The following is an 11,204-nucleotide window of genomic DNA, read 5'->3' as shown; positions in this document are numbered from 1 at the left end:
ACTAACGTCTTTGGCCACAGTCATGAACCCCCGTGGTACCCCCCTCGCCCATTTACCAACAGTAGGGGGATTCTAAATTGGCCAACCTCAAGTTTCCCCTGCCTGGGGTGCTTGCATGTTGATTTTTCTACCCTGGCTCCTTGGGGGTTAATGGTAGTGTTATTCCAGTAACAGTAACATTTAGGATAACATAATATAATATTTTTTCACTAAAAATTTGTTATTGTTTTGGTGGTAAATTCAGTGACTTGAACGATAATTATCGTACGTTATCGTATTGTTTAAGGTTTGCGGTTGGCAATGAGACTTAAACAAAACGATGTTTCCCTTTTAAGTTGTGTTTAGGAAAAACATGATATGGACTTGGCTAAATTTTATTTATTTTGAATTTCTAGGAATACAGTAAGTAAAACAGCATTTGTAATAACATAAAGTTTACATAACCAATTTTTTTGTAAGATACCTGTTGTTGCAAAAGCTAACCTATACACAGGTTTTGTTGTTATTTAACAGTTGTCTTAGGCTAGATTACCCTGGCCGGATTTTGTCCATTAAATCTGATGTCTGTCTGTTCCGGGTCCACTAAAGCAAGGTTGTACTGTACTGGTATCTAGCTGGTAGCTCATGCCAGTTTTGTGTTTACTCTCTCATGCTGTAACTATAAAAAAGTAATGTTCACATTTATATATGAAGTTTTTACAGCATTAAACATTTCAAATATTGATATCAGTAGTAGCATATTATAACAAAGTTATAAGCAAAGTACAATAAGGCAATAAAACCATTGTCAACAATACAGGTAACAGATGGACTGAAAATAGTACAAAACTGACACATATGCTATGAATATATGAGGACAAGGACATAGGACCGAGTAGTTATTTTGAGGCCTTCAGTGCCCTTATCACTGTTGCACATAATGGCAACAATTTTGTTGTTGCACATAATTGCAACAATTTGCTGTCCTCTTACAAACAGGGGGATGGGTAATAGTAAATATTAAAGCAAAGACAATTACAAATAGATGGGATGGGTAATAGGAAATATTACAAAGTGTAAAAGGAGGAAAACCTCGCAGTTGCACTATGAAACAATTGTTTTTTAGGATTATGAACAGAGGTTACCTGCTAAAAGAATCAAAGTAGTTGCAAAGACCCTTACGTAATGCGTACATTGCACCGAATGAGGTGCACTGACAGCGCTACCCCTGTGGGGGCTTACGAGGTTGTGAGGAGCTGTTGGTTTTTGGAATTCTAATACTTTGCTGTTTCCAAGTTCTGACAATTTGGTAAAGTATTACTTTCAGCAATTTAAGGATTTAGATAAATCCTTGATTTTCATGAATTGTGACGTACAGAATAGACTTTTTTTGTTCTACTTATTTGCCCTTTGTCGACTGACTTGTTTGTACGACAACGTCCAATGCAAGCACGTCTGACACCCGTTGTTGCAGTAAGGTTGCAAATATGAGATTAACCTCAGCCAAGTATGATTTATGTACAGATGCACTAGTTGCAGGGGCAAGTATGTTTGTTAGAGAAGTCTTTTGTTGAATGTGAGGACTGGAACTAAGCAATGGAATTTTTTAAATACTCATCTAGGAAGGAATAGATAGAAGAAAGCAACTATTAAACAGGACAAGGCTATAGCTAGTCAGGAATCTGCTAGGTGTTCTATTGATGTACCTATTTAATCTGTGCCTGTGATTTCACCCATTCCCAGTCCTTTGGCTCTTGACCCCACTACCATTGCCAACCTGGAGTTTAAGTTCGATTGCAAGTTGGAATTGTTAGTGAACACTTGTCACAGTTAGGTGAGTCAGTAAGTGCTGTTATTGAGTGCAAAGTGAGTGGTGTTAGTGAAGTGCAAGTGGAGGAGCTGGCTGTCCGTCCCGCCAATTCTCCTGAGCAAAGGTCCCTGGCATACTCCCCTGCTCCTGGGAGAATCCATACCAGAAGCCCAAGGGAGATGGTGGGGTGTGGCCCATGGGTCAGTCAGCCCGCCTCAGCCTCGCCTGTTGTTTTCAAGTCCAGGTGATGACAGACAGCTAATGGGAAAGGTTGTTCATTAAGGACGTGCACCACTCTTAACTATAGTTCAGAGGCTTCCAGACCCTAAACAGAGGTGCCAGTGATGTTTCAAGACCATTGAAAAGGTTTGTGATGGATGTCTCGTACCTTGCACATGCTTTACAAGAAATTGAATGAGGCCTTTTCAAAGCAAATGCATCTAGTAGTGCCAGTTAGTGCAGCACTCTCTGAACATCAGTTGGCTCCCGAGCATCGTGTAGCACCCGAGCGTTCAGTGGCGTCAGAGCAATGTTTGGTGCCAAAGCGTTTAGTGATGGCCAAGCACCCAGTGGTGGCTGAGCAGCACCAGTCAGCACTTGCTCTCTCTAATGATGTTTATTGCCTGGAGTGCCTGACTACTTCTTTTTTTCTTCAGAACGTTCAGCGCCAGCTTAGACTGTTGTGGTGTCTTCGTCTGTACATTAAGTTCAGGGGTCTTTGGTCACGGATTCGTCACTTGCTCTCATTTAGCAACAGTTGAATGATATTTTAAGAGTTTTTTTAAGAAGCCCTCATCTTTCACGAAACCCTCTAGAGATGTTTCTCTGAACTTCAGGGTCGTCAGTTGAAGAGGAAGTGGGTCTCTAGGGTTGTCTCAAAGCTGCTTTTATCTCTCTGGCTGCCCCTTCTCATGCGTTCTAATTCTCAGAATTAGTAAACTTGTCTGAATTGTCCAGATCATTGCAACTGGTCCTGTCTACCTCTGCAAGGAAGACACTTGAGCGAAGTTGAGACTTGGCTTTCAGACAAGAGGGAGAAAGGGAAAGCTTGCTTTAATTATCCGCCATCTTGTGTACTGAGCAGGGGATATTTGTATTACGCTACCAGACAAGCTCCTTCCCTGGGTTTGTGTGGCTGCCTCCTCCCAAGGGGACTTCTTTGGTCTTATTGATTCAGCCTGTAGGTCAGTTTCCAGCAGCCAAATTATGTTCTCTCCAGTCAAACCTGACCCACACCTTTCCTTTAGAACAGCTGAACATGACCTTATTCAAGATTTTTGAAGTGGTTAGTTTTTTCGGAAGGCACACCGGCCAAGAAGATTCAGGAATGTCCTTCCTTACCGACAGATGCCTGTTCTGATTTCTTAGGCATGTTCTCTTGTACAGACAAAGGATTAAGAGACACTTCTTGAGAGTTGGCTTCCATCTACACCATGGGGGTTTTGAAAAAAGAGGGAACTCTGGTTACACCACGAAGGCACTAACCACAGCCCAGAAGTCTGCACTCTTTTCTCTCCCTTAGTTTGGGATTTCTTGTTCCTTCAATCAGTAGTCAATGAGATTGCAACTGTGTTAAGTTGCAAAGTTCACTCAGGATCTGTTGGCGCAGTCTGCGAGACACACTAAGGAGCCTCCAACGTCAACGTAATCGTCCTCTACACTGCAGCCCTTTTCCTTTTGTGGGAGTAGCAAAGATCTCAGCTGAGACCAAGAACTAATGTACAATTTAGCTCCCATGCTGATAAGATCCTCAGCCTAGCCTTCTTCCAGGAAATGAAGACAGTCTTCTGTGTCCCAGTAGGTGCCAGGCTCCAGCTTTCTTGGGGAAAATTGGAGCAAGAGAGTGGTAAAACAATGGGTTATAAAAGTCCTGAAGTTTGGCTACTAAATCCCATTTCTAGAAGGACCTCCCTTAGCCAAGAAGCCCGTCTTGACTGCCTACTAGGCTTAAAGAGGTTTTCGGCCCTTGCAGATGAAGTACACTCCCTCCCCGAGAAGAGGGCAGCAAAGTAGTCACAGATGTGAATGCAGAAGGTTTTTACAATCTCATTTTTGTAATCCCCAAGTCATCATGGGGACAAAGACTGGTCTTGGATGTAAGCAAACTGAATGTTTCGGTCTTGGATGTAAGCTAACTGAATGTTTATGTCCAAAAGACAGAGTTGTGTATGGAGATGAATTGATCCATTCTGTTGTCAATTCATCAAGGAGACTGGATGGTCTTGGTAGACATGATGGATGCTTACTTCCATGTCCCCTTACATCCAGACTTCAGGAAGTATACAGGCAGTCCCCAGTTATTGGTGGGGGTTCTATTCCGATGACCTGATAAGTGAAAATCGCTGATTTATGGTGCTGACAACTGAATTTTGATGCCAGTAACAGGAAATCAGTGCATTATGGCACTGAAAATTACAGACTAGTGCCATAAAACCACATCACCGATAACTAGGGACTGCCTACCAAAAATTCATTTTTCATCTAATGGGGATCAACATCGCACTACTTGGACAATTGGCTACTTCATTCACCAATGAGGGAACAGTGAGTGGAGGACTTGAGGAAGAATTTTTTTTTTTTAACATGAGATTTAGGATTGATGATAAACTATCAAAAGTTCCAGCTGGTTTTGTTGTAGGAGATAGTTTATTTGGGGATGACTCTGAACTCTCATCTTTTTCGGGCTGGATCCATTGGTCTGCGAGTCCATGTGGAGTCTGTTGGGAAACCATCCCTGGACCTCTTTGTGACAGAAATCACCAACTCCCTTTCTTCTACCCTCCAGTCCCAGACCCTTTAGCATGTGTGATGGATGCAATGCTTCAGGATTGGTCTGACAAGTTTCTAAATGCCTTCCCCCCTCCCCTTTAGAATGATATGGGAGGTATTGACAAATTTCTATCCCACAGGGACATATCAATGGTTCGAGCATTTTGGCCACTAAAGGAGTGGTTTCCAGGTCTCATTGAATTCCTAGTAGACTTTCTGAGACTTACTCCCTAAAAAAAATAATCTTCTCAGACAACCCCACTTCAGATGGTTCCATCAAGGGTGGTTGTCTCTAGTTATTACAGGATACAAACTGTCAAGAGACTTCTCAGAGCTAAAGGTTTTTTGGGGGCAACTGCAAAAACTATTTCAGAGTTCAGACAAAGGTCTTACTCTATTGTCTACCAAAACAAGTGGTCCATCTACCCCAATTAGTGCATCTCTTCTTCAAGGACAACTGACAGATTGCAGATTTCTTTCTGTCTCTTAGAAACTCTTAAGAGTAGAATCTTTGTCAATGATGAATGGCTACAAAGTCAGGTTTAACTCAATGTTCAGGCACAATGGCTTAGGAATTGTCCTTGAATCAGGACCTCTTGGATTTTATTAAATCTTTTGATACAGGCAAGCAGAAGAGTACAGAACCAGTATCCTGGAACTTAATGTAGTACTAATATAACTTTTTGGTCCTCCTTTGAGCCTCTCAATGATGCCTCTTTCAGGAATCTGACTAAAAAGACCCTCTTTCTGGTAGCCTTAGCTACAGCTAAAAGGGTCAGTGAAATGCAGGCAATGGACAAGTGGATCAGGTTATCTAGAGGAAATGAGATATATTCATTAACATTAACTCTAGGTTTTCTCGTGAAAAACAAGAATTCCGCTGAGCCCTGGCCTCATTCTTTTGCTTTCAAGAGTTGGGCAGAGGTAGTAGGATCAGAGGAGGAGGAAGAGAGTTCTTTCCATGGTAAGAGGCTAATGGACTTCGGTCAAAGACCTCTCTCTCCCCCTTTTGAACAATCCTCTGTCCTTCTTAAGAGACCTCATGAGAGAGGCACAGTCTCGGGTAGAAGAACTTCCTACTCTGAAGGTTAAAGCACATGAAATCAGGGCATTTTCCATGTTCATAGCTTTTAAATAGAACATTTCTCTGTTGGACATTCTTCAGGCAACAGACTGGAGTTGTAAATCAGTAGTATTTGCCTCCTACTATTTAAGAGAAGTGGAAACTATATATAGAGTGAAGTACCTTAGGTCCTTAAGGCTGGCATGGTGTTGGGAGAGGAAACAGGAAGAATCCATTCCATCCTTTCTTTGCTTTGAATCAAGGTGTTGAGTTATAGGGGAGTCTGGAGGTATGATGTACTAAGATAACCACCAGTTTATTTTAATAGTTGGGCGGTGAAGTTTTTTTTAATTTATGGTGTAGGTAACAGTGTTGTTTTTCTGGTTTTCTTGTATTGGTACTGTGCCCTGGGCAGGGGCATCTTTATATGCTTTGGTAGCGTTCAGAGTTACCATTCGCTACAAAGTTCCCACTGACGTAGCAGAGTAAGATGAGCGCCAACCAGAAGCACTATCTTCCTGCAGTAACTCTCTTATCAGTAAAGAAATGACAAGCATTGTCCCAATGCTAGCAAATTTTTTGTTCACAAGTTCATTACTTTATCTAATGATCTGGGGTAGAATAGTTCATGTATCTCATCTGTCAATGTGGAATCAGCTATGTAATTACTTGGTAAGTTACTTATATAAAAGATTTTAGCTGCTGATACTAGAAACTGATAACTATGTATTTACTTGGTTAGTATATACAATTTAAAAAAAATAAAAATGTCATGTTTTAAACTCTCCGAATGCACGTATTTGAGTATCTGAAGGTCAAGGTCAAAGCCTTTTTTTCTTAATTGTATAAAATATTTATATATATGTAAGTGAAATACCCTACTTATAATTAAGACAAAATCTTAGTTTTTTTTCAAAACCAAAATTGTTAATTTAAAATGCTTTATTGTATCAGTTTTTTGATGTTCTGTATAAGTGCAATAGACTGTACATCTCACTAATACTCTTACATTGAAATAAAGAAATTAACATTTACAGTATGTAAACCTTTCTTCATAATTTTCAGATTAATGTTAGACGAAACTGATGAACGTTCAGAAGTCCAGAGATTTATGGCTCATGTACCCAATATTCCAACACAGGCTGATATTGAAGCAGCACTTGTTGAGCGGAAGAAGAATGAACTTCTACAGACTTTTCTTGGGGAGTGAAGTTTTTTTGTCACTTCAGTCAAGTGAAATTTACAAATGTACAAATAAATTTTATACTTTTTCAACTGTATTGTAATAAACTTTTACTTATTGCTATTGTCAGAAATTTTAAAGAGCTTGTTTGGAGATGGCTACTTGTGTGATTATCAACTCTGAGAAATTATTGCTTTGTTGCAAAGTAATGGATGGTTAGAAAATTACATTGGCCAGAAATTTACTTTCCTGAAAGACATTGAATTCTTTACAATTTAGCAAAAAACCTATTCAATATCTGTTTGAGGGAAGTTTCTTTTATCATAATTTGAACTTATTTCCTTGAGTGATAATACTGACCTTCATTTGGTGGTTAGTTTTCAGGACCATCTGTATTGTAAAAGAGACAATAAAAGGGCAGTTTGAATTCAATGGTTTGAATTCAATGTGAATACATAAAGACTTTTGTCAGATTGTATGTATTAAGTTTAAACCCCATATGACTTGGCAATTGAAATAGTCTTTGCTAATAGCAATCTTGTATGAGGGTGTCTCTTTACAGTTGGGAGGCAATAACTTCATTTAGTATAAGTAAACTTGGAGACTTCATGTAGTTTGAACCACTGGGAATCTTGAGGTTGCCATTCTTTGGATGACATTTATTTATATTTCTTTGCATAAGAACATTGAACTCCCACTTTCTGATGTTTGAGAGGCAAGCCAACCAAAGTGAGTAAGAAAACCCTGATTTCTTGTGGTAAATGATAATTTCTAAGACACTAGTAGACATTTCACTAAAGGTGGCATAGAGGAGTGATCTTGTCTACAGTCTTGAGGAGCCAATTACTGAAAAAGCTCTGGCAGCAGGGCTTGGCTTTAGTACCCTCACAAAGGACTTGATCTGAGCAAGCATGCTAGCAGGAAAACTGAGAAGTAAAAGAGGAAGGCACTTCATTCTGTTTCATGCATAATTTCCATCAGAAGGAGGCAGGTGGGCTCTGATCTTATAATTACTGGGTAAGTATATACAAAAAACTATTTTAAAATATATATAAAACCTTATTTTACTATAAAAATATAATTTTTGTATTATGAGACTTACCCAGTAATTATATACAGGCAGCCCCCATTACCATTGTTTTTACAGTGCTTGTTCAATATTCATAACTGGGTTTACCCTTTGTGTTTATTTATAGCAACCGTTGTCTGGTTATTGGTGGCTTCTCTAAGTGCAGAGACCGCCTCAAAAAGGGATTTTGACGAAGGAAAAATCTATTTCTGGGTGTTTTGGCTCGTGTCGCCCTATGAAAGTATCCTTAATATCATTCTTTCTAGGTAAAATTAGCCTAAAATTACCAGAGAAAACATTAAAAATTAAGAAAATGTCAGTAAAACTGACTCGCTCACTCTTTAAAAAGAAGTGTCGGTATGATTATAGGGGCGAGTGTGGAACACTACCACGAGACAGACACCAATTAGAACTTCCTATCAGAATCCCCCCAAGAGAGAGCTGATACCAACGGGCGATGCAGCCTCTACTACTACTACTAGAGGACGCCACGGACAGCAGCGCCCCTAGCGGACATCCTTAATTAAAACAGCTAAATACATCTTGTCCTGCAAGGGGGGAAAACAAACCATCAAGGGGGGGTTTCATAGGGCGACACGAGCCAAACACCAGAAATAGATTTTTCCTTCGTCAAAATCCCTTTTCTGGGCTCAGCTCGTGTCGGCCTATGAAAGAGTACCAGAGAAACAGACAAGATGGTAAAAAAGGAGCAATGAAAAACAGTGTAAAATGATGGATATAATATAAGTAAATCAATTACAGCATACAGATTAAGCACTTAAACTAACTTATATTAAACAGTAAAATAATAGAACGTTAGTAAACTTAAAGTACTTAAATGGTAATTACAGTAAATTACAGAGCTGCATGAATATAAAGAAAAAAGGGATTTACTTAATAAAATTACAAGATATACACATTCATGTGCCCTACCCTAGCATAAAAAATAATGGTAGGTACACTGAAATCCATCATTAGTACAAATAGTGCAAAATATATAAACACATTGTGACTGAAGTTCATTATAATACAAAAATGGTGAATATATACAAACATATTGTGTCCTACCCTAGCATAAAAATAAGGGTATACACTGAGTATTATAGTACAAATGTGGATGTCCCTAGCAAAAAAATAAGGGGACAATCCACTATATGATTCAACGGCTAAGGCTATGATGTTTGAGTAGCCTGGCGATAGGGTGAGGCATGTTGGCTGATGTAGGTAGAAAGGAGACCTGGATTAAACTACACTACTATACAGTATCAGGGGAAACTATGTTTCCCGCTGCTACTGCTGAAAACTTAAAGATTCCAAGGACTTTAAATAATGCCGTTTAAAGACTGTCGGGGATTTCCATCCAGTATACTTTCTAAGATCCTCAAAGTTCATATGTTGAAAATAATTAATGGAGGTGGCTACTCCCCTGATATCATGTGCTTTTGGGAATGACTCAGGGTTGGCTTGTTTAATGAAGTAAAGGATTTGCTGTCTAATGCCTTTTACTGATAAAGTACCACCTTTTTCTCTCATGAAGAGAGCACCTGAGGATCTAGAAGAAGTACGAGATAGAAAGGCTCTAAGAGTGATACTGGGCAGAGAGAAGGATCCTGTGGAAGTGGGATAACTTTCCAAGGAGCCCACCTTGCAAGAGGATCCTCATTTTTGGCTAAAAAGCTACGATCCGGAGCAAGTAGAACTTCTCCTGATGGGAGGAATTCCACATGACCCGCATCCCTGGATAGAGCCGACAGTTCTGAAAATTCTAGCTCCTGAGGCTAGGCTTAATAAGAATAATGTCTTCCTCAGGAGCATTATGAATGTACAAGATGAGTTGTCAGTATCTGAAGCTAGTTTGAGGACATCATTTAAGAACCATGAAACTGTAGTAGGCCTCTGAGAAGGTCTAAGTCTAGCACAGGCTTTAGGGATAGATGTGAAATAAGAATCAGTCAGATCTATCTGAAAACTACTTGAAAGAGTTTTCTTCAAAGCCGATTTATGAGTGGTAATCGTGCTAGCTGCTAAACCTTTTTCAAATAGGATCTGAAAAAGGATATAGCCAAATTAACTGTCATGGTTGTAGTGTTCGATTCCCTCAAGAAAGATGCTAATTTTTTAACAGCTGAGTCATATTGTCTAATGGTTGACTCTCTCTTATCTGATTCTAGGAAGAGAATATTCTGTGGATCAATGTCAGCATCTTTATTAGCCGCAACTTCATGAGTCCATAAGTTAGGGTCTGGAGAGTTCCTGAGGAAGCGAACACAGTCCTCATTTGTACTGATTGTGATAGCTTGGGATTGGGGATCCGTTGAGGTCGGAGACCAATTCCAGAAGAAGAGGATACCAGTTGCTCTTGGGCCAGTCCGGTGCAATCAGAGCTACTATCCCTTTGAAAGACCTTAGTTTGTTTAGGACCTTCAAGAGAAGATTCACTGGAGGAAAAACATAAATTCTCCTCCACTGATTCCAATCCAACGACAGGGCGTCCGTGGCATAAGCCAGAGGGTCCAGGTTGGGGGCCACATAGCAAGGGAGCTTGTGGTTCGCTTGTGAGGCGAAGAGATCCACTTGGAGACCTGGGACTCTCTGGCTTACCCACTGGAACGACCCGACGTCCAGAGACCACTCTGATTCCAGAGGAACTGACCGGGACAGGGCGTCTGCTATCACATTCCTTACTCCTGCCAGTGAGTGGCAGACAGATGCCATTTGTGTTTGTTTGCTAATGCAAAGATGGCTATCATGACATGGTTCACATGCTTGGATTTGGACCCTCCTCTGTTGATGCAATGAACTACCACTGCACTGTCCAAAACTAGCCTGAGATGAGACTTCTTCGGGGGAAGCAGTCTCTTCAGAGTAAGAAATACTGCCATTGCTTCCAACACGTTTATGTGGAGCTGGCGAAATTGAACTGACCAAGTCCCCTGAACCTGTTTGAACTGGGAGTATCCCCCCCACCCGGACAGGGATGCATCCGTGTGAATGGTTAACAGTGGGAGGGGATATTGAAGGGGTACTTTCTTGGCTAAGTTCTTTACTTTTGACCAAGGCCGTAGTTGGTTGCGGAGGATCTGTGGAATTACTGACAACTTGTCTCGATATTTGGAGTTTGCTCTTGACCGCCAAATTCGATTTATATCTTTCAGCCTTGCTTTCAGAAGGAATCTGTTACCGAAGCAAACTGAAGAGACGCCCTAGGATTCTCTCCTGGTTTCTTCTTGACGTTGTTTGCATTTGAGAAATTGCCTGACAGATTTTGCTATTTCCTTCCGTTTGACCACTGGAATTGACAGATTGTGGGAGAAGACAAATCCCATTGGAT

At 40.4% G+C, this 11,204-nt stretch overlaps 1 protein-coding gene across 8 annotated transcripts in view; it reads right to left on the bottom strand.

Moving 5' to 3' along the window:
• Nucleotides 1-363: 363 nt before the first annotated feature.
• The window catches only part of LOC135221671 (longitudinals lacking protein, isoforms H/M/V-like), a 196,436-nt gene continuing 185,595 nt past the window's right edge, over nucleotides 364-11,204 (bottom strand). For all 8 annotated transcript variants that reach the window (XM_064259387.1, XM_064259388.1, XM_064259386.1 and 5 more), the window contains one exon: nucleotides 364-658. Coding sequence is in view for 2 of the 8 variants with exons in the window: in XM_064259391.1 (XP_064115461.1) it covers nucleotides 623-658 (36 nt within the window). In the remaining 6 variants the exon portion in view is untranslated. The remainder of the gene's footprint in view (nucleotides 659-11,204) is intronic.

Source organism: Macrobrachium nipponense, chromosome 3, assembly GCF_015104395.2.
Source record: "Macrobrachium nipponense isolate FS-2020 chromosome 3, ASM1510439v2, whole genome shotgun sequence".
In the NCBI taxonomy this organism is placed as follows: domain Eukaryota; kingdom Metazoa; phylum Arthropoda; class Malacostraca; order Decapoda; family Palaemonidae; genus Macrobrachium; species Macrobrachium nipponense.
Note: the sequence above shows the minus strand (reverse complement) of the source record. Positions and strands in the feature narration are given on the sequence as shown.